General features: G+C 42.4%; 1 protein-coding gene across 4 annotated transcripts in view; it reads left to right on the top strand.

The window, feature by feature from the left end:
* The window catches only part of ESYT2 (extended synaptotagmin 2), a 101,442-nt gene that overhangs the window by 63,025 nt on the left and 15,331 nt on the right, over window positions 1-23,086 (top strand). For 3 of the 4 annotated variants that reach the window (XM_015135385.3, XM_077997841.1, XM_077997842.1), the window contains exons 8-16: window positions 1,179-1,299; window positions 4,137-4,313; window positions 5,920-6,002; window positions 7,359-7,407; window positions 8,754-8,843; window positions 9,321-9,416; window positions 16,254-16,316; window positions 19,379-19,453; window positions 20,549-20,635. In XM_015135385.3, the coding sequence (XP_014990871.3) occupies window positions 1,179-1,299; window positions 4,137-4,313; window positions 5,920-6,002; window positions 7,359-7,407; window positions 8,754-8,843; window positions 9,321-9,416; window positions 16,254-16,316; window positions 19,379-19,453; window positions 20,549-20,635 (841 nt within the window). The remainder of the gene's footprint in view (window positions 1-1,178; window positions 1,300-4,136; window positions 4,314-5,919; window positions 6,003-7,358; window positions 7,408-8,753; window positions 8,844-9,320; window positions 9,417-16,253; window positions 16,317-19,378; window positions 19,454-20,548; window positions 20,636-23,086) is intronic. The other variant, XM_001083514.5, reaches the window with a different exon arrangement.

Here is a 23,086-nt window from a genome sequence, read left to right as displayed (position 1 = left end):
AGTGCTGCCACATACGCATTATTTAATTCTCACGGTTACCCTAGAGAATAGGATACATATATGTTTGTTTGTTTGTTTAAGTAGAGATGAGGGGGTCTCGCTCTGTGTTGCCCAGGCTAGTCTCCAGCTCCTGGGCTCAAGCGATCCTCCCACCTTCGCCTCCCCAAAGTGTTGGGATTACAGGCGTGAGGCACCATGCCCGGCCAAAAAAGATATATTAAAAGTACATCTTTGACCAGGCATGGTGGCTCACGCCTGTAATCCCAGCACTTTGGGAGGCCAACGCGGGTGGTTCACCTGAGGTCAAGAGTTCGAGACCAACCTGGCCAACATGGTGAACCCTGTCTCTACTAAAAATACAAAATTAGCCAGTCATGGTGGCACGTGCCTGTAATCCCAGCTACTTGGGAGGCTGAGGCAGAAGAATTGCTTAAACCCGGGAGCTGGAGGTTGCAGTGAGCTGAGATCATGCCATTGTACTCCAGCCTGGGCAACAAGAGCAAAACTCTGTTTCAAAAAAAAAGCAAGTATATTTTTTCCTTTAGCCTAAGCAATTGTATTCACTTTACTTAGTTTGCTGTGCAGTGATGTATTTCAAAATTATTAATGTGTTCAATACTCAAAGTGTTGGATAATGGATAAGGGAGAACAAAGTAAGTTCTCCTTCAATGGGGGCGAGTATACAACAATGGAGAAATGGGGTGTGTGTATAAACAAGAATGGGCCAGTGAATGTTATTCTCTGTACTTATATATGTATGTTTGAAATATTTTATGTTAAAAAAGTCAATGAAGTGTATTTTAGTAAATAAGTATACAATCTGTGATGAAGTAGGAATACATTAAATGTTGTTTAGGAAATTATGAAGTGTATTAGGTTGGTGCAAAAGTATTTGTGGTTTTTGCCATTTTATTTGCAAAAACCACAATTACTTGTGCAATAACTAGAATTTTACCTTGTGTTCTACAAATAAATTCTGTATCATAGTCTCCATAGTAGTATCACAGCTAAAGTATTGAAATGAGGGTTGTAAATACTGCACAGGAGAAATGAGATAACTCCTACTCTGTAAATAAGTGGGACATTACATCATATTCGTGGTAAGTCTGTTGTCGGTGTTGAGAGAAGTATTCGCATGTCTGATGGTCCTTTTGCTCTTTTTGTCTCCCAACGAACAGTGGTTTATCAGATACTATCATTTCGGATATGATATCAAATTATCTGGTGCTTCCCAATCGAATCACCGTTCCACTTGTCAGTGAAGTTCAAATAGCTCAGTTGCGGTTTCCTGTACCAAAGGTAAGCGTGTCCTGGCATCCACTCACATTGAAAGACAGATCTTGGCTGCCTGTGGGTGTGGCATTGGGTGCCGTGACTCTTTGTGTCTCCAGCGGCCGGCTTGCCACATGGGTCTTGATGCCTTGACTGTTGCTCGTCCGCCACTCTCCTTAAGAGACTTGACTGATGGGCGCTGACCCTAAAGCTCATCGCAGAGACAGCAGGATGGTTCTCCCCCCAGAGCTGTGTTCCTCAGAGGGGCCGGCAGAGATTTAAATCTGCAGAGGTACATGGCACAGACATCTTAGTTACCTCAGACGCACATACTGCATTTGTTCTTATTAAAATGGACAGCCCTTTTATTAAAATGGACAGGCACCAGTGTTCCTGGCAGTCATGATGAGAGCTTCGTATAATAATTCGTATATTTTCTCTCAGCTGTTAGAATTCCGTTGCCTCTGAAGCCATTTAATGAGTAACCTGGTAGAAGCAGCACTGATATAACAGCTGACCTGGATAAAATGGAAAGAACAGAACTAGATTTTTGTCACAGCTCCTGAGTTTAGCTGTAGCTTTGCTTTTGTGGGCACATTACTTGGCGTAGCTGGGCCACAGTTTCATTGTCTGTAAAATGGGACAGCAACCACACACAGAGCTGGTTGCAGATACTGATGTCACCTTCATTTGAGCAAACGAAATAAATAACTGCAAGGTAGTCAAGAACATGAGATTCCTTCTGCTGACTGTGGAAGGGGTGGGTGGAGTGAAGGATCTCTCATGGGCTAAGGAGAGCTTTTCAGTCACTCAGGTGTTGGATCCCGTGTCTATTTAGTCTACCTGGACTTTGGACTCCAGAAGCCAAGTGAGCATTACCATCGTGGTGGTGTCTGTAGTAAGCAGTGCACACCACGTTATTTATTTTTACTGAAACAGGATGTGGTAAGTTGGTCTTGTTTCAGTGGGTATATTGTTTTTTTTGTTGTTGTTCGCTGAAGTAGAAGCAGATCGCTTTCTCCTGATGCCTTTTTACTTTTTCTGGTTTAATTAGATCTAAATAATGGTGCACAAGTTAACAGACACGCAGAGGCATCCTTATATTTTTTAAAAGTAACAATATGCCAGTTAATTTGGTGCTCAAATTGGTTATATCATTGGCATTCAACAGCTTTAATGTGATGCTGTATATTAGAAAAGAATGTCTTTTTTCCTTAACTTCTGACTCTCACCTCTGGAAATGTAGGAATCCCTTTACATGTAGAAATCCTCGTGCTCCTCTGCACCTAAGTCTCTCATGCTCTGAGTACAGGTGAGCACCTGAGCGTGCCTGGATCTGGCTGCCCTTAGCTACATGGGCTTAACAGCCAGTGCCCTCAATAGATGTGGCCAGATTATCCCAGCTTTAGACGTATGAAAATATAAACAAGAGCTGCTTCGAGTTTTTGAAGCGTGTTCCTCTGTGGAGGGACATGTATTCCTGTGCTGATTGAATGAGGAATATCACTCTGTAATTTATTTATTTATTTTTTTTTTTTTTTGAGACAGAGTCTTGCTCTGTTACCCAGACTGGAGTTCAGTGGCGCAGTCTCGGCTCACTGCAAGCTCTGCCTCCCGGGTTCGCACCATTCTCCCACCTCAGCCTCCCGAGTAGCTGGGACTACAGGCGCCCACCACCATGCCTGGCTAATTTTTGTTTTTTAGTAGAGACGGGGTTTCACTGTGCTCGCCAGGATGGTCTTGATCTCCTGACCTCATGATCCACCCGCCTTGGCCTCCCAAAGTGCTGGTCTTACAGGCGTGAGTCCCCGCGCCCCGCGCCCGGCCATCACTCTGTAATTTTATAAAAGGATCTGTAGGGGCAGAATGCTTCCTACCAAAAGGTGACTTGAACATCTTTGTTTGCCTTGGAAGAAATAAGAGGGAATTTTTTATTCTTTTATCAATAAAACAGTATTTTAGGGAAAAGACTATGTTTGTTTGTTTGTTTATTTTGAGACAGGGTCTTGCTCTGTCGCTCAGGCTGGAGTGCAGTGGCGCCATCTCAGCTCACTGCAAGCTCTGCCTCCTGGGTTCAAGTGATTCTTACAGCCCAGCCTCCTGAGTAACTAGGACTACAGACATGTGCCACGATGCCTGGCTAAATTTTTTGTATTTTTAGTAGAGATGGGGTTTTGCCATGTTGGCCAGGCTGGTCTTGAACTCTTGGCCTCAAGTGATCTGCCCACCTCAGTCTTCCAAAGTGTTGGGATTACAGGCGTGAGCCACCGCGTCTGGCCAAGAGTATGTTTGAAGTCTATGAATAATACATATTTCAAAGTTGCAGTTTTCTTCTCTCTAAAATAAGTTTAATGACACTATTTCATAGGATTATTCTAAAAATGGAACAGCATAGTTACTGCATGTCTTAGTGACAGGTCTGATACAACCTCTCATGTTATTACTCACTGTAGCACCAGGATCTAGTACAGCTTGGTGGCCTGTGTCACCAGCCTCCTTGAGATAAGCACAGTGCTGTGCTGAGTCCTCTGCACTCGGCATCCCTCTGCCAGGAGCGCCGCGTGGGGCTGCCCGTCCTCATGTCTCTGTGGAGGGGTCATCACTCCAGAAGCCCCTCTGTTCTCCTCTGAGCCAGCCCCACCCGGGCACTGCTGCCTTGCCCTGCTCTTGTTTTTCTCAGCACCTGCTTCTCCTGTACATGCTTACCGCGTTTCCCTGCTGCTGGGACGTAATCGGCACCAGAGGAGGGTCTTTGTTCCCTCTGCATGCCCAGTTCTTGAGACAGAGCCAGACACGTAGCTATCTTCCACGCCAGTTAAACGAGCCAGCCAAGGGTCTAAACTTCAGTTTGTTCTTCTTTTCAGGGTGTTCTAAGGATACATTTTATTGAAGCTCAGGACCTTCAGGGGAAAGACACTTACCTTAAGGGACTTGTCAAAGGAAAGTCAGACCCCTATGGAATCATTAGAGTTGGCAACCAAATCTTCCAAAGCAAAGTCATCAAGGAGAACCTCAGTCCAAAGTGGAATGAAGTCTATGAGGTAGGGTGTCGTGTCCGCTGTGTCGCTGGGGCGGTGGGCTGAGCCCTGAGCGGGGTGGCCAAGATCTCATTCCAGCATGGTCATGTGGGACTGTGGCTAATTTAGGCCATCATTTCAATGTTCCTTGTTTAATTTCTCAAATTTAAAAAGTGTCGTACCTTCTCTCCCTACTACACAACATTCTTGTCATGTCAACAGGTAATGTTTTAAACCTTAATTATGTAATGCTATCATACTAAATGATCAGCAAAATATTTTTCATAACGTGAGTAGCTTGTCTTTCTAAGTATAAAATGTTATGTGCAGTTATTAATGCAGTAAACACAAAAATGAGGTTAGTTATATACCTCCTTGCAAGTTTTTTTAAAAATTAGGACATCTTCACATGTCAATGAATAGAGATCTACATGATTTTTAATAACCATTCCGTTGAATAGACACCTTCATCTGTTTACCCAGAGAGGCCTAGGGCATTCAGGTCGGCATTACAAACAGTGCTGTACAAGTAGAATGTGAGTGTCTCTTTCTTCACTCAGCCAAGTTTTCCCCAGATAAAAGCTCTTTAAAGTGAAATTGCTGGATCAAGAGTTATGCATTTTTAAAGGACTGAAATATCTGTAGAATTACCCTTCAGGATAGTCGCGTGATTTACACTTCACCAGTTTTTAAAGGACTGATACATCTGTAGAATTGCCCTTCAGGACAGTTGTACGGTTTATACTCCACTGGTTTCCTCTCCCTGACTCCTTTGTTAGTCTGGTCTCTTGCCAGTTTCTTACCCTGAGTGGTGCTAAGCAGACAACTTGTGGTTATTCCAAGATAGCATCTGAGTGGAGCCACTTCAGGACTAGAGCGATGTGTCCTGGATCTTTGGTCTGTCTCTTGCCTTGCACCAAGCTTGTGGTGACATACCATGACCTTGTTTTGGAGTGATTGAACTTGACCTATTGAGACACAGTCCGGGATCCCTAGAAACAAGCGCTGTAGACACAGTCCGGGATCCCTAGAAACAAGCGCAGTAGACACGGTCCGGGATCCCTAGAAACAAGCGCAGTAGACACGGTCCGGGATCCCTAGAAACAAGCATAGTAGACTGTTACTGTGTGGCAGGTGTTTCAGTGACCTCCCGCATCAAGAGGTGTGTGTGACTTGACAATAAAAAAATAAGTGTTCTAAAAAGAATTTACTGGCTGGGTGCAGTGGCTCACACTGGTAATCCCAACACTTTGGGAGGCCGAGGTGGGTGGATCATTGAAGGTCACGAGTTCGAGACCAGCCTGGCCAACATGGTGAAACCCTGTCTCTACTAAAAGTACAAAAATAAGCTGGTTGTGGTGGCACATGCTGTAATCCCAGCTGCTCGGGAGGCTGAGGCAGGAGAATCGCTTGAACCCGGGAGGCGGAGGTTGCAGTGTGCCGAGATTGTGCCACTGCACTCCAGCCTGGGTGACAGAGCGACACTCCATCTCCAAAAATAAATAAATAAATAAGGATTTACCACGAGAGAAAAGTACATGGTCATATTTACCACAGTCATCAGTCATCATACTCCGTGTATGACTCTATTAGTAAAAATGCGCTTAACTACTCACCATTGATGTTTTAGGCTTTAGTGTATGAACATCCTGGACAAGAATTAGAGATTGAGCTCTTTGATGAAGACCCAGACAAGGATGACTTTTTAGGAAGGTAATTAAAACCCTTCGTGATTATTGGAGGAGGGCATGGGGTCGGTTTTTTTTTTTTTTTAAATAATCAAAAATATGTTTTAAAATACATTTATATGCTTGTTATATATTCATTAAATGGTTCTTAGATACAACAATTGTTTCACCTTGGATTTCTTAAAACATTTTGATTCCTAAAAGTTTCACATTTAAGAGAAGTGAATCTGCTAGATCTGTGCTGTCCATTATAGCAGCCACTAGCCTTAAGTTAATTAAAGTTAAATAAATTAAAAACTCTTTCTGAGGGGCACTGTCTTTCTTTACAAGGCTTAATAGCTACGTGCAGAACCTCCCCCGTGCTGAGTTCTAGTGGAGAGTTCTCTTCCAGATTGCAAAAATGGGTTTTTTAAGTTTTTTGAGTTGCTGGATTAATTTTTTCAGGATATAGTAATTCACATTGGGAAAATAAATATTGATTTGTTCACTTCAATTGAACAACTAGTATAGCTTTAAAAATAAACTTTTAAAATGGTTGTTTGACCACCATTTGTTAATAATATCAATTATTTCTAATTTAACCTAATTAAGTTACTATTTGACTGAATTAATTGTGGCAACAAAGATGCAGGATAGAATACATTGGAGAGGTTCATACCTTATGAAGAATGGCCTTGCATGTTATGGCCTGACTTCAGAGTTCATAAGACTTCCTAGGACAACTAGGAACAGTTGAGAGATTTTAAGCCGGACAGGGATAGATCAGGTGCCATCTAGTTGTATCTGGCATCCTCGGGTGGTGCCAATCTTGGAAGTACAGGAGGTTTAGGGGAACTGGAATGGGCCTCCTCTCGGACGCACCGAGTGAGGGCGTCCATCGGGCTCGATGCAAGGGCGTCCACTGGGCTCGGTGCAACGTGGGTCTAGAGCCTGAAGCAAGGGTAGGGGAAGGTGAGGTTAGCGTTCACTGTGCAAGTGAGGAATCCACAGTAACACACAACCCTACCGAGAGGATGTATAAAATAAGAGGGTTGAGATGCTTTTAACATTTTTTGATGCATATAACATTGTAGGGAAGATGAGTTGTTTGTGTTTTTGTTTTACAACTCTAATCTCAGCTGGGTCAAACTCAGTATTCTGAGCTCACAGAAACTCCACCTCACTCTTACTCTCCTGACACTGGGGGTGAGCTGGAGGAAGCTTGTGGAAGAATAGTCTGTTCCTTGATAAATTATTAGCGTTTTGTTGCATTTCTGGAGTGCTTGTTCATAGACAAATGCTTAAGGTTGTTTCAGGAAGAAATGTGTTTCTATGTTCTAAAGTTGTTTCCGTAAGAAATGTGTTTCTATGTTCTAAAGTTGTCGTATTGTTATTTTTATAGTCTTATGATTGATCTCATTGAAGTTGAAAAGGAGCGCCTTTTAGATGAAGTAAGTTTCCCTGGAGTGTTGGTTTATTGACAGTTGTTGACTGAGTCCCTGTCCTGTGCCGGAGCGGCCACGAACCACCCCTTCACCATCACACAGTGCAGGAATCCTAATTAGTATGACATGAACGGCATTTACGTCACAAATACTAAGAATTTAGGCCTTTTAGAAATACCAAATGAAAGAAAGAAATTTAAGAGTCCATTCAGGTGCGTGTTGAGTACCTACCATATGCTGGGAATCCTTACGGATATGAAGCATAAACTGACGTTATTGCAGACAAACAAGCAATTCCCTGCAGGAGTAAGGGCAGGGATGTGCAAGATGCCCCCTAGTGATGGAGATTTTCAGGTGGTTGGAGAAGGCACAGTGCGGCCAGTGAGGCGTCTCTTGTGAGAGATGCCTGTAGAGACAGTGGGAATTCATGGCAAGGAGACTCGATTTCCACCATTTTATTGCTATCAGAATAAAAAGAATCAAAAAGAAAACATTTGTGGTGGCTTCTAAAAGATGGGTAAGATTTAGATAAGTGACGAAAAATTAAACAAAAATGTTAAATTCTGCTGCTTTCATAATCACACGTTTCCCTGCCTTGAGTGTTCAGCATTCATTGGCCATGACATCTTGTTTTCCTGAGTGTGCCAGGCACTGGATGGATAGTCCTGCTCATGGCGTCTATCACTTAGCGTTTGAGGAGCATCTTTGATTAATTATTTTGTGACTTTTAAGCTGATACAAGAGTATACTATTTTATTAGTATAGAGTGATGAATTAGAACAAGTGGATTAAATCGTTTGATACTGAAATTCAGTATTTGGAATCAATGTTGTATTATCTCTTGTCCTGTACATTCCATTAAATGCCATTGGTGGAGCATGCTTGCCTGCAGACACAGGCGTAGGCCTGTGGTCCCAGCTGTGGGGGAGGCTGAGGCAGGAGGATCACTTGAGCCCAGCCTGGGCAACATAGCAAGACCCCATCTCAAAAAAAAGAAGTCTATTCATACAAGACTTTACTATCTCTAGATAGTGCTGGAAAACATTTGAATTCTTATGTGTAAACTAGGAATGATACTAGTACTTGCTTAGGGTTTCCGTTGGGGTCGAGGGGTTGGTGCGTGTAAAGCACTTAGAATGGTCTGCTCACCCCTGCTGCTGTCATCACCTCCAAACGTGCAGTCACTGGCACCCACAGCGTAGAGCTGGATATGGTGAGGCTCAGCCTTCATGTTACTGAGAACTGTGGATGCCTCACGGTTAGTGAGCAGCATGGAACATTTGTAGAGACTGAGTTTAATTTGGATTTTTGATTCAGAACTTTTGCTGAACATAAACATTTTTTCTCTTCAGTGGTTCACTCTGGACGAGGTTCCCAAGGGGAAGCTACACTTGAGACTGGAGTGGCTCACGTTAATGCCAAATGCATCAAACCTCGATAAGGTGCTGTGGAGTGTGTTCTCTTGAAAACTACCTAACCAACTACTCCTCATAACTGAGATCAGTCTCTTTCAGTTGTGTTGCTACTTGATTTTTTTAGCAGTTATAGCAGTAATTTTCCTTATTGTGTATTAAGTCAGTACAATAGTATCAGGGATAAATTAAAGATAATGGAATTTTAGAAATGAAATGTATAGGTCATTCATGCCTGTTTTATCAGATCTTCGGTTTTGTGCTTGTTAAAGTGCAGGGATTTGTAGAGCCAGAAATCACCTGAGTGCTTCATTTAATTGACTTATATATGGAATAATAGTCTTTTATTTAAAAGGTATTTATTGTTTTAGTTCTGTCTCTATTGCATGGATTGGATGGTTTCTCACCTTTCTTATTTTTAGCGTAATCAACATGATACAATCAGACAGAAACGGTCTCTAATCCTGTGGAAACATGGCTGCTAAGGCTTTTTTCCTATCGTTTTAGGTGCTAACAGACATCAGAGCTGACAAAGACCAAGCCAACGATGGTCTTTCTTCTGCATTGCTGATCTTGTACTTGGATTCAGCAAGGAACCTTCCGGTAGGTAACACAGTGGTAACACCTTTGGGTGCTTATTTCCCAGCAACTGCTCTTGCTCGTAACCACTGCTTTGGCAGCACTCTGTGTCACCTGTTCTCGTCGTGTGTTTTCACTTCACATCCAAGTGCAGGAGAGTGGCAGTGGAGAGGGAGAAGTTAGTGTTTGCTCTGGGAGTACATACATTTCTGTTTATACATTTAGCTGGATTTATCCAGTATATAGGAAAAGAAGATGAATAGTGGTTAAGAGGAGAAGATAACTCCTTAGAAAATCACTAAGTATTAAAACTTGGTTGCCTTAGGATGGAAATTGTCTCTATTTGGAATGGGAATAAAATGAAGCAGCTCTGATTACAAAATCCAGACTCATCCTGGCTGTCGCAGGGCCGTGCGTGAGCTGCTGGGCCTTGGCAATCCCTGGGGTAAACATTAGGTGGCAGAACGGTGCTGCTGTACGAGCGAGCCGGCCTCTGGGTGCCTGGGATGTTTCTTGCAGAACAAAAGGAAGCCATGTCTCGGAATGACCTACTGCCAGATACAAGACACTCTGCCTAGAAGCATATACTTTTGTTTGTATCAGAATTGTTCATTCGTGGAGAAAAACTGTAAAATATCATTTTATAGGTAATAACTGTAACCACGGAGAAGGAAGATCTTACTAATTCAATCTTGTGAGGTATAGTGTGTTCTCCCGTCATCCTACCTTCAACCCTGCTAGTGAGGATAGTGGTGTGGTCCTTAGTCATGTCATCCTGTTTGATGATTTTGGAGTGCCCATACACTTGTTGAGTAGGCACTCAGTCTTTATTTCATCATGTCCACAGCCACTTTTGTTGGAAGAAAGACTGTTGCCACCCGGTGCAGAAGTTTCTTTCCTCCCCAAGTTGTCTATTGCATAATGCCTCTCTACAGTAAATACTCACCCCCCAAGTGCATCTGTACATAAATTGTCTTCCTGTGTCTTGTCTCCCTTTGTCAGTGTTTACAGGGAGATAGACAAGAAGGCAAAGAAGCGTTTAACTCCCTTCTCAACACACACCCTGGACCTAAGTTATCAGCCTTTCAGTCCCCTGTAGTCTTGCCTTGCCATGGTCAGACTACACTCCATAGTTCACGAGATACACACCCTTGGCTTCCTCCAGCACCTTCCACGTTCTGAGAACTGTGCATTTCCTTGAGCTTTGCACAGAAATGAAGTAAATATTTGTGCACCAGTGCATTTTATTTAAAATGATGTACAATTAAGATATGATTGATCACTTATATTTCATACTGGGAGGATGTGATGTGATTGTACTCTTTGTTGTATGTAATTGTATATAATTGCACTGTTTATTTCAATGAAGCTTTCTTGACCGATTTTAACTTCCTAAAAGAATTCTTATATTTCTCTTAAAGTATTTACCTTGGTATTTGATCAGTCTTCCAGTCTAAAGTCTGTGACTTTATCTGTTACGATTTCAATTTGGAAAAAGTTATTTCATTACGTATTTAATCTTTCCACAGAATTTCTATACAGTAGAATTGTTGCTTTTAGCCATGGTAATGTTTGTTGTAAAGGCTTCCGTAATGCCTGGTGGAAGTGTTTCTATGTTAGGGTAGAGAGAATAGCATCAGTGAATTGGCTACAAAGGATTAGGCCTCTTTAGAACTGTGCGTTTTGTCACATTAAATTGAAATTTGAATAATGTCACATAAGCAAAAAAACAAAACAAAACAAAAACAACCCAAAGAGAATGTATTGATCTTCTGTTAAAAGGGCACTTTGTGCATGGAATGTGCTGTGGCCGTCAGAGGCAAAGGATCTTTGCAGAGCCGTGGCGTGCCCAGCGCTGGATTAAGGGGCGTCCCGCGAGCTGTGGGGTTCTTTGGCTCTGCCTCTGCACTGTCTGTGGTGCTCCTGGTGCTCTCATTGACTACAATCCACCATTCTCTGCTTTCTCCCCTGGCTCCACTGCCCTAAGAGCATCTACGAGGGAAACTTTGGGTGTGGCTACTTAAAAGAGAGGCGAGCGTCGGGACTAGTGTTTTGTGAAAATACCGCCTCAGTCTATAGAGCACTATTTGTGAGTCCTCCGGGGTTCTTTCTTCCTTTGTCTGTTTGGAAACTGCCAGAATGTGGACTGGAACTTCTAACGCAGTTGGCTGGCGGTGGACTGATGTCGCATGCTTTTATTTTCTTGCATGATTTTAATTATTGTGTATTTATTTATTTTGTGCTTGTTTTATGAACTGTAACACTGTTGTAACATTGGAGAGAACATCTGACCATGAGATGAACAACCGTGGCAAGTAGAGAAGCGGTCCTCCATTCCTCAGCTGCTGCTGGCTCGTTAAAAAAAAACCTCTCCTGAGGAAGAAATGAAGCCATAATGATTAAAATTCATTTTCTTGTGGTTCATCTCAATGTGAGATGTAAATTTTTTGGTAAACTTTCACAAAACTGTTTTAAAATCTACTGTCCCCTCCTTTTTTTTTTTTTGAGATGAAGTTTTGCTCTTCTTGCCCAGGCTGGAGTGCAGTGGCGCAGTCTCGGCTCACTGCAACCTCCACCTCTCAGGTTCAAGTGATTCTCCTGCCTCAGACTCCAAGTAACTGGGATTACAGGCACGAACCACCACACCTGGCTAATTTTTGTATTTTTAGTAGAGACGGGGTTTCACCATATTGGCCAGGCTATTCTCCAACTCATGACCTCAGGCAATCTACCCGCCTCAGCCTCTCAAAGTGCTGGGATTACAAGTGTGAGCCACCATGCCTGGCCTGCTATCCCTTCCTGATCAAACACGCAAGAGTCGGAACTAGGGCCTTCTTTGAAAACCCTGCTGTGTAATCAACTCTCAGTTCACTTGGGGATGGTCACGTGAAGATAGAAATTCACCCATTTTTTAAATAAAAATTTGCCTTCACTCACATGGTTTACCCAGAGCTCCTAAGGGAGGAGAAAACTATATTAAGTTTGTGATTCACTTTCTTTTAAGACACATAAAGAACTTCCCGGAGTGGATAATTAAGTGTATCTTTGTTCCCATCTCATTATATGTTGCCTGTGGTCTGTATGTCTGGATTCCTGTTCTGTTCTCTGTGTTTTCAGTAGAGAGCCGTTTTCACCTGCTTCAGAGCCACAGGGGGCCACAGCGTCTTAGTCATTAGCCTAGAAGGTCAGACTTCATCCAATCGACAGTGAGATTCTTACAGCCCAGTTGTCCTTTAATAGAGTATTGATAGCGCTTTGCATTTTTGTAGAGTTTTCATTTCTATTTCCAAAGGATTTCCCTATGCATTCTCAGTTTATTCTTTCTTTTTTTTTTTTTTTTTTTTTTTTTGAGATGGAGTCTCGCTCTGTTGCCCAGACTGGAGTGCAGTGGCGCAATCTCGGCTCACTGCAAGGCTCCGCCTCCCAGGTTCACGCCATTCTCCTGCCTCAGTCTCCCGAGTAGCTGGGACTACAGGCGCCCACCACCATGCCTGACTAATTTTTTGTATTTTTAGTAGAGACAGTGTTTCACTGTGTTAGCCAGGATAGTCTCGATCTCCTGACCTCGTGATCCACCCGCCTTGGCCTCCCAGGGTGCTGGGATTGCAGGCATGAGCCACCGCGCCCGGCCTATTCTTATTTTTTAAAGTAGGGGGAGAGTAAGGGGCAAAACTTGAAGAGCAGGTATTTTGTTTATTTATTTATTTAAATTTTACTTTTAAATTCTAGGGTACGTGTGCGCAACGTGCAGGTTCAATTCATAGGTATACATGTGCCATGTTGGTTTACAACTCATCATTTACATTAGGTATTTCTCCTGATGCTATCCCTACCCCAGCCCCCCACCCCCTGACAGCCCCCAGTATGTGATGTTCCCTGCCCCGTGTCCAAGTCTTCTCATTGGAAGAACAGGTATTTTGCCCTATCTTACAGATGAGGAAAATCAAGACCCTGAAGGGTTAGGTAAGCTGTTCAGAGTCACACCAATAGTAAATGGTAACCATGTGGTCTCTCTGGCTGTCTACTCGTATATGTCTAAGGCCTTTTTAAAGTCAAAATGAGGTCAGCGGTACATAATAGCATATTCTGTTACTTTTAAGAAAATAATTTTTTGCTTCTGGTGATAGCAGAAAATTTCATCATAGACTAGTATAAACATGACAAGATAGCTCCACTGTGTAAACTGTTAGTTTATCTCCAATAGCTTTTCCAAGTTGCTTTTTCCCATTCTGCAACCGCTTCCTTTTGCAGAAAGGAAATACCTCTGACCTCGTATCAGGAGGGTTACCAAAATCAGCTTTCCTGCAGCATTATCCAAGTTGCACAGTGTACTTCCTTATTAGAACATATGCATCACCTAAGATGTTCTGTAAAACAAATTTGAACTTTTTCTCCACCCATTGGGTTTCAACATGAAGCCAGATCAGTGCTTCCCCAGTTTTCCCCAGAGGGCTGAGACCCTTGCTGTCACTGGTGAAGGCTTTGATGGCTACCAACCCAGTGCTGTCTCACTTCCTACCTGCTCAAAAGCACCTTGAATCCCACTTCCAGGAGTGCATTACCACCAGTGATCCCCATCTGCAAACTTAGGACAACAGGAATTTCTCCCAGGCTGGAAACGACCTCTTCATAGTGTGGACTCTTTGCCCTCCTTCTTTTGATGAAATCCTGGGTTTTAATTTTAGGCTTGAACAAGAAGGACTTTCTCTGACTTATGGTGGCCAGCTTTGGCATCTTAAGCCTGATATGACAGCATACTTACTGAGCACTTTCCAGGAGCCAGGCAGGGGTCCCAGGGTGCTACATGTTTAATCCCCAGACCCTCATTATCACTTTACAGATAAGGAAATTAAGACACCAAGAACCCAGATGACACAGACTAGAGATTCCCAGGTACGGGGTCAGTGCGTGGCAGAGCTGGGATTGGAACTCAACGTGGGCCCAGAGTTTGGGTGCTTGGCGCCTCCTGTCCACTCCACCCTAGCGCAAAGTGCATTTATTGTCACTTTATTAAGTTTATAGATTCATCAGTCTGTATATGGAATTCATCTGAGATGAGTGGTATTTGCACTGATGCCTTAAACATAACAGTGCTAGCTGGATAATAGCCACCACTGTGGAGGCCCCAGGCCTAATGATGTTAGGAGCTTTGTGCAAGTTATTTTGGCTGTCATTTAAAAAAAAAAAAAAAAAAAAAGGCTGGGCATGGTGGCTCACACCTGTAATCCCAGCACTTTGGGAGGCTGAGGTGGGTGGATCACGAGGTCAGGAGATTAAGACCATCCTGGCCAACATGGTGAAACCCCATCTCTACTAAAAAAAAAATAAAAAAATACAAAAAATTATCCGGGTGTGGTGGTGCACACCTGTAGTTCCAGCCACTCGGGAGGCTGAGGCAGGAGAATCGCTTGAACCCGGGAGGTGGAGGTTGCAGTGAGCCAAGATGGCGCCACTGCACTCCAGCCTGGTGACAGAGCAAGACTCCATCTTAAAAAAATAAATAAATAAATAACAAAACAAAAAACACAGGTGGCTCCCACTGCTTCCTGATGGTGAGTGGCCCATGGCTGCAAGATGGGTAACTCCAGAGGCCTCCCGAGAGGGCACCTGCCTGAAGCACTTGCGTGATCTAGTCTGCCTCATCCCCAGAGCCACACAGCTGTCCACCACCTTACACAGCTTCTCCTGCAACCCCTACCTACACGCCACAGCCTCTCTCCTTGTTTTACTTTACTTGATGCATGTTAGAATAATAAGTGTCTTTGGTACAGGCCATATCTATCCAAAAGTGAGCTTCAGGAAGGGTTTGTAGTATATCTGAAGAATGTGAGTCCTTCTGGGCAGCAGAGTTCCCATCCTCATTGTGTATGAGCCCCTGGGAAGTGTGTGAAGGATGCGCTTGTCCAGGCTCCACCCAGATATGGACACAGTAGATCCAGGGACTTTTGAGAGCTCCACCAGCAGCTTTAGGGTCATGTAAATTCCTGCCTGGCCACATGTTCCATCTTCTCTCCTGGCCCAGCCTGCCAGTCATGGAAGATTGAGAGGCTAGTTATTCATCTTTCTTCATTATAAAATCTTTTACTTAGCAAAAAAAAAAAATAAAATAAACATTCAGTTCAGCTTGTCACAAGTTTGAAGTTAATTACAACTAAAATGATAAATTCTTTAATCTTGAATACTAGTCCTAGAAGGAGCTTGCAAAACAACTCAGTCTTGTCCTTTTGAGGGCAAGAAACTAACAAATTGGAAAAAAAAATCAATAAAAGTAAACATAAAACCCATAATCATAGGACTATATTTAGAGCCCAAGAAGCTTCTGTGGGGATGCAGCCAGCCTGACTTCTACCCCTGAAAAGGACAAGGAGCAGAGAGGAGTAGCTCCTCTGCTGGGCGTGGCTGGGAAGCTGCATCTCAGCAGCTGTTCCAGGACCTGACCTGGCCTGAGAGTGACTTGGGTGGCTGTGGCCCATTGATTGTGCTTCAAATAAAACCTTTCATTATGATTGGCATTTTAGGGGTTTATTCAGCAGAGAATAGTAAATAGAACCCTTTCCTAAAGTCCCACTCTTGTATTTTTGAAATCACAAAGAATCAAGAGGGTGGGTGTAGTAAAAGAATATTAGTCGTAGGGGATAAGGAGCTGTCTTTTGATATTCATGGATTAAAGGTTCATTCTAAGATAAAGTCTTGGGCATAAGGAATTTTATAGATGGCGTTTGGTTGTTTGTGTAATTCTAGTGGTTTTGTTTAAAGATTTTTGTTGTTTATTCCCATAAATTCTCATGTCTTTAACCTTACATAAACTTCATTGCATGTTTTATTAACCCTTGGCATATTCGTTTTCTTCTGACTTGAAAGAGTAACCCATTAGAATTTAACCCTGATGTCTTGAAGAAGACCGCAGTTCAGAGAGCTTTAAAGGTAAACTGTTTTCCCTTCAGGTCACAGAGTTAATGAAAACATATTGAAAGAGATGATACTTTGTCTCATAAGTTTATTGGCAAATTACCTCCCATATTTATATAGTAACTAATTGTCTAGTGGAAGAGACCTTACTTTTGTTATCCAATAATTAGTAGTTAGAACTAATTTAAGTCAGCTTTGAAGGTAAATTTTATAAAGTACTGTATGACAAATTAGATTATTTTCCTGTTGGCCTTAGGCAACTCTAAGGTGATTTAAATATCTATTTTAATTGGATTCGAATTTGTGAAAATTGTGATATAGAAGTTCTACTTAAAATCTTAACTGATGTTTAAATCATGACTTAAAGGTATGCCTTGTGAACTGTGAATATGCATTTTAATATCACCTCTTCCAATATGTTGAGTTAGGGTCGTCTCTGAGTCACCAACGTCATGGCTTTTGGTGCTGCTGGGTTTGGGTGATAGATCTTTTGAGAAGCTTTCAATTTCATTAAATGAGGTCTATTGAAAACTAAGCTCCACTCCCTAAAATATGACATCCATGTGTGTTCTCTGGCAAATTGTTAAAAAGTTTTCTTAGGACTTAATGTTTTATTTTTTTTTCTTTAATTTCTTTGAACATTTTAGGCTTTAATTTTGGGAGGACGTGGAGAATTTTAAATGTAATTATTTAAAGAAAATTCTGTCTGTCCTAAAGAAACAGGAACTGTTTTTATCCAGTCTCATCTGGAAAAAATGAGTTAGATTTCAAAAGTGCAGGAGACTGGCAGAGTCTGCTTTATAGTGTGGTGTTTGCGAACCCTCACTTTGTCCTGCTCCAGGGAGATAAGGTGTGGGTTACTGGAGGTTCCTCCTGTGGAGTACTAGTTAGCACAGTAGTTGAAACAACTGCGCCCTCCAGAACATTGGAAGGAATTACATCAAGACTCTTCTTTGCTACCTGAGAACATAACGTTAAGGCTGAAGGCCCTGAAATCAGACTGTATTTAAATTGCACCCCAACTACTCAGCAAGCAGTGTGACCTCCAACAGGACACTTCATCCACTCTGTTGTGTTATTCGTAGGATAGAAGGAGTAGTATCCTCTTCATGGAATTGTTGAATACATTAAATAAAATAATACATACGAAAGCACCCAGTGTAGCTAGGATAATTATATTATAATTGATATGTTATTAAATCAGCTAATTTAGATTCCAAAAAATGCCCATTGTGTAAACATGCAAACTGAGGTTCAGATAGATGCAGTATTTAGGTCTCAATAATCAAGTGATAAATAGATTTGAGGTTTAAGTTCAAGACAGTCTGACTTAACCCTTATATTTTTATTATACTTTGTCCCTTTGACTTGTGCTGATGTATTTTGAATATTGCACTGTAGTAGAAAACTTAATGATTTAACCTTATTTCATAGAATTGAAAACATCATCCATTTTAAGATACATCATTCTTTTATGAACCACTAAGATTTTAAATGCCGTTAAGTTTTGACAGTGTTTATTTTATACTTGGAGAATTTTAGGCTTAGGATAAATAGTTTTATCGTATCACTGACAGGTATAAACAGCAAATAGAAGCAAAATAAATTGGTTAGGGCAGCGACAGCTCTCACTACTGCCAGCCTCCCCAGAAAGGTGTATATTATCGATTTAAGATTCATTCTGTTTTTAGAGATGTTAGAAAGTTGGGGGAAAAAAGTATCCGTTTTAAAATTGACAAGATGCAGTCAATCTCTAGGAACAGGTGACCACTTTTTCAGAGATGAAGTGTTTATATTATTAGTTAAGGAGCAGCCTTTGCTTCTGTATCTGTGACAATAGAACTGACTTAGAAGTAGCAGTAGTTCATCTCCCCTGAAGTCAGGGGTTCTGGCCTGGGGGTCTGCCATGAGCTACCTGTGGCTCCGGCCGGAGGGGACACAGCCTCCTGTGAGGCCAGAAGTTAGTTACTTGGCCGTGCCTGACTGCGAGGGAGGTTCGCCAACAAAATCTTTATTTACAGAGGACTGTGCTCAGCTAAAACTTGGGAATTCTAATATTAAAGGAAAAAGGAGAAAATTAACTTAGGGGGAAAATTAGTATTCTCTGCCACAGTAATCTGTAGCCTTGAAAACTTTTTTAACAGTGCTTATTTCATTTTGCAGAATTCACATCCGAAAGATGAACCAGAAAATAGATTATCGCAGTAGGTTTGAGCTAGTAATATTTCTTTCGATAATGATAGGATTTTGACACCTGTTTCTGACATTGCTGTAGTGTTGAGGTTTGACTCTAAAATTATTTAACTCAAAAACATTTTTGTAACCTTCTAATTAATTTCCACTAACACAGACATTTAACTGCATCTTCTTGTGGGGCTAAGTTATAAATAAACCTCATGTCAAACGTATGTGCTGTTTCACTATTTTCTCCTATCAGCTCTGTGCTCATGTACACTTCTTACCGTTTTTCCTGTTCCTGAATTTTTTCTTCATATTTGTATCTGCTTAATTTTAATATGATTCTAAACTGATGTTTATTCTTCCAGTCAAAATTATTTAGCAGCTGGTAAGCAAGATTTGATATATGAAAGCTTAAAAATGCTCAAACAGAAGACGCTAAGTTGAGAACATAAAACCATATATCTGACACGCTATACTATTTTTATTCCCACCAGAGAAATATTCTGAATTTTACATTCTTTTACATTTGTCTTTCCTCATGGTTTTTGGTTTCCATTAATTGCACTTTATTCGTTTTTGTTATCCTTGTAAATAAAAGAACTTTCGAAAACTGTAATTAACATTAAGAATTTTTAGAAGATTCAGTTTTCCAAAGTAGTTGGCTGTAAAAATACCAGGCCCTAACCTTTAAAATTTGTGTGCAAAAGAAAGTTTTGTAGTTATGGTTTGGGGTGTGTGTAGCATATGTTTTCCCATTAAATTGTTTCAGATATTCCCTTAAGTATCAGAGATAAATAAAAATGACTACTTATATAAGCCAGTAATTTCATTTTTAGTTAAGACCCATTTCAAAATGTGTTTATTTATTTTGTCTGTTTTCTGTTTGTTTTGGGTAGTCAGGGAAGAAAATAAGCAGCAACCCAAATCCTGTTGTCCAGATGTCAGTTGGGCACACGGCCCAGGAGAGCAAGGTAAGGCACTGGCCCCCAGACTCAGCATTGGTGCCTGTCATGCGGGTGTTGTCCGTGTTGCCGTCTCACCTGGGGATACCAGGTTGCAAACACATTCAGTTGTGTGATAGTGTGGGCATCAAGACCAGGGCTTTTCATCTCTTTTTTTCTTAAATCAGTCATTCGATAGATAACCAGCTAGTTGAAATAGCAAGAAATATACTGTTCATTTTAAAAAATAACTTTAGCGGCTAGGTGTGGTGGCTCATGCCTGTAATCCCAACACTTTGGGAGGCTGAGGCGAGTAGATCCCTTGAGGTCAGGAGTTCGAGACCAGCCTGGCCAATATGGTGAAACCTCATCTCTACTAAAAATACAAAACTTAGCCCGGGCACAGTGGCTCACGCCTGTGATCCCAGCACTTTGGGAGGCCGAGGCAGGCGGATCACGAGGTCAGGAGATCGAGACCATCTTGGCCAACATGGTGAAACCCTGTCTGTACTAAAATACAAAAAAAAAAAATTAGCCAGGCATGGTGATGTGTGCCTGTAGTCCCAGCTACTTGGGAGGCTGAGGCAGGAAAATCACTTGAACCTGGGAGGCAGAGGTTGCAGTGAGCTGAGATTGCACCACTGCACTCCATCCTGGTGACAGAGCAAGACTCTGTCCCCCAACCCCCGCAAAAAAAAAAAAAAAAAAGAAATACCCAAAGTTAGAGGCCGTCACTCATTGAACTGTTAACGGTGTTAGAGACATGCCCAGGTGCAGCACCCCCCTCAGTGCAGAGGCGCTATTACATGGATTCAGAAGTCATTACAGAACAGAGGCCAGGCCACGCACACGAAGCCTTTATCTGTGGGCACACAAGCCGGGGCCTCGTGACACACTCTAAATGCTTTAGACCGTCTCGTTATCTTTTCAACACGTCCACAGTCAATATATAATAGTGTGTACCCGCAAATACATGTCTTGGAATTTAATGAAGGTCAACCTAAGCTTCTAGTTTTTTGTTTTATTTATTTTCTTTTTATTTTTCATTCTAAGCTTCTAAACACATAAAATGAGTAGCCCTTTCCCACAGAAAATGTCGCAGAGCTAATTGGATATTTCTTCCAGATTCGATACAAAACCAATGAACCAGTGTGGGAGGAAAACTTCACTTTCTTCATTCACAATCCCAAGCGCCAGGACCTTGAAGTTGAGGTATTTTATTTGCATTTTTTAACCAATTTGTTGAAATATCATTGACTATTTAAAGTGTACAATTTGCCGAGTTGTGACCCGTGTATACACCTGGGGATCCATTGCCACAATCAGGACAACCGGTAGATCCGTCTCCTAAGCTCCCTTGTTCTCCCTGTAACCCGGACCTCCCCCAGCCCCAGGCAAACACAGACCTGCCTTTGGTCACTGTAGATTACTGTTCACATTTTCTAGAATTTTATATAAATAGAATTATACAGTATGTACTCTTGTTGTCTCTGTGGTGATAATTATTCTGAGGTTTACCTGTGTTGTTGCATATATCCACAGTTTGTCTTTTTTTTATGTTGAGTAGTATTTATGGATATACCACAATTTGCTCATCCATTTACCCATGAATAAGACATTGATAAAAGATTGGGTTCTTTCCAGTTTAGACCTATTACAGATAAATCTGTGAATATCACATACAAGACTGTGTGTACATACGCCTTCATTCTATTGGGTGAAATGCCCAGGAGCATATTGGCAGGTTGATGTTTAACTTCTTAATAAACTGCCAAATTGTTTTCCAAAGAGATTGTGCCACGTTACATTCCCACCGAAGTACATGTGAGTCGAGCTGGCCCCACGTCTCCCCAGTGCTGTGTTGTTAGTGGGTAGATGGGAGTATTTCCGGGTCCAGTGCTGTTAGTGGGTAGATGGGAGTATTTCGGGGTCCGGTGCTGTGCTGTTAGTGGGTAGATGGGAGTGTTTCCGGGTGCGTTGCTGTGCTGTTAGTGGGTAGATGGGAGTGTTTCCGGGTGCGCTGCTGTGCTGTTAGTGGGTAGATGGGAGTGTTTCCGGGTCCGGTGCTGTGCTGTTAGTGGGTAGATGGGAGTGTTTCCGGGTGCGGTGCTGTGCTGTTAGTGGGTAGATGGGAGTGTTTCCGGGTGCGTTGCTGTGCTTAGTGGGTAGATGGGAGTGTTTCCGGGTCCGGTGCTGTGCTGTTAGTGGGTAGATGGGAGTGTTTCCGGGTCCGGTGCTGTGCTGTTAGTGGGTAGATGGGAGTGTTTCCGGATCCGGTGCTGTGCTGTTAGTGGGTATATGAGAGTATTTCCGGGTGGTCTCAGTGTCATTACTAATGACGTTGAGCACCTTCTTACGCTTGGTTACAGTCTGTATATTTTCTGTGGTGAAGTGTCTATTCAGTTTTTTTGCCTGTCTTTTTTATTAGGTTATTTGTCTTCTGAATACTGAATTTGTAAGACATTTGGGGGGTTTTTCTTTTTTAATTTTTCATTCTTTTTGAGACGAAGTCTCACTCTGTTGCCCAGGCTGGAGTACGATGGTGCGATCTCGGTCACTGCAACCTCCGCCTCCTGGGTTCAAGTGATTCTCTTGCCTCAGTCTCCTGAGTAGCTGGGATCACAGGTGCGTGCCACCACGCCTGGCTAATTTTTTGTATTTTTAGCGGAGACGGAGTTTCACCATGTTGGCCAGGGTGGTCTTGAACTCCTGACCTCAGGTAATCCACCTGCTTTGGCCTCCCAGCGTGCTGGGATCACAGGCGTGAGCCACTGCACCCCGCCTCTTTACTTGTTTTTGAGAACAGAGTTTCACTCTGTTACCCGGACTGGAGTGCAGTGGCATAATCACAGATCACTGCAGCCTCAAACTCCTGGGCTCAGGCGATCCGCCCACCCTGGCCTCCGGAGTAGCTGGGACTACAGTCAGACACCACCATGCCTGGCTAATTTTTTTTGTTTTTTGTAGAGATGGGAGTCTCACAGTGTTGTCCAGACTGGTCACAAACTCCTGGGCTCAAGCAGAGATGTTCCCGCTTCAGCTTCCCCAAGTGCTGGGATTACAGTTGCAAGCCACTGTGCCCAGCCTCTTTTTCTTATATATGGCCGTGTAGTTGTTCAGCAGTTGTGCAGTTGTTTAGTCTTTGTTAAAAAGATTATTATTTACCCTAACTTACTAGCTTAGGAACTTGCCAGAAACTCAGTTGCCCATATGTATGGGTCTATTTCTGGAATTCCTTCTGTTCCATTGTTCTGTATTTCTGTTTTTATGCCAGTATCACATTGTCTTTATTATTGGTGCTTTATTAATAAATCTTTTTGTTTTTTCTTCAGGCAGGGTCTCACTTTGTCACCCAGGCTGGAGTGCAGTGGTGCAGTCATGGCTCACTGCAGCCTTGACCTCTTGGGCTCAAGCAGTCCTCCCGCCTCAGCCTCCCAAGTGGCTGGGACTAGAGGTGCATGCCACCACACCCAGCTCATTTTTGTGTTTTGGGTATGTGTGTATGTGTGCCTCAGCCTCCCAAGTGTCTGGGACTACAGGTGCATGCCACCACACCCAGCTAATGTTTGTGTTTTGGAGGGGGGTGTGTGTGTGTGTATTTGTGTATGTAAAGACGGGGTTTCACCACATTGCCCAGGCTGGTCTCGAACTCCTGGGCTCAAG

This window comes from Macaca mulatta, chromosome 3 (assembly GCF_049350105.2).
Source record: "Macaca mulatta isolate MMU2019108-1 chromosome 3, T2T-MMU8v2.0, whole genome shotgun sequence".
NCBI classification, from domain to species: Eukaryota; Metazoa; Chordata; class Mammalia; order Primates; family Cercopithecidae; genus Macaca; species Macaca mulatta.
Note: the sequence above shows the minus strand (reverse complement) of the source record. Positions and strands in the feature narration are given on the sequence as shown.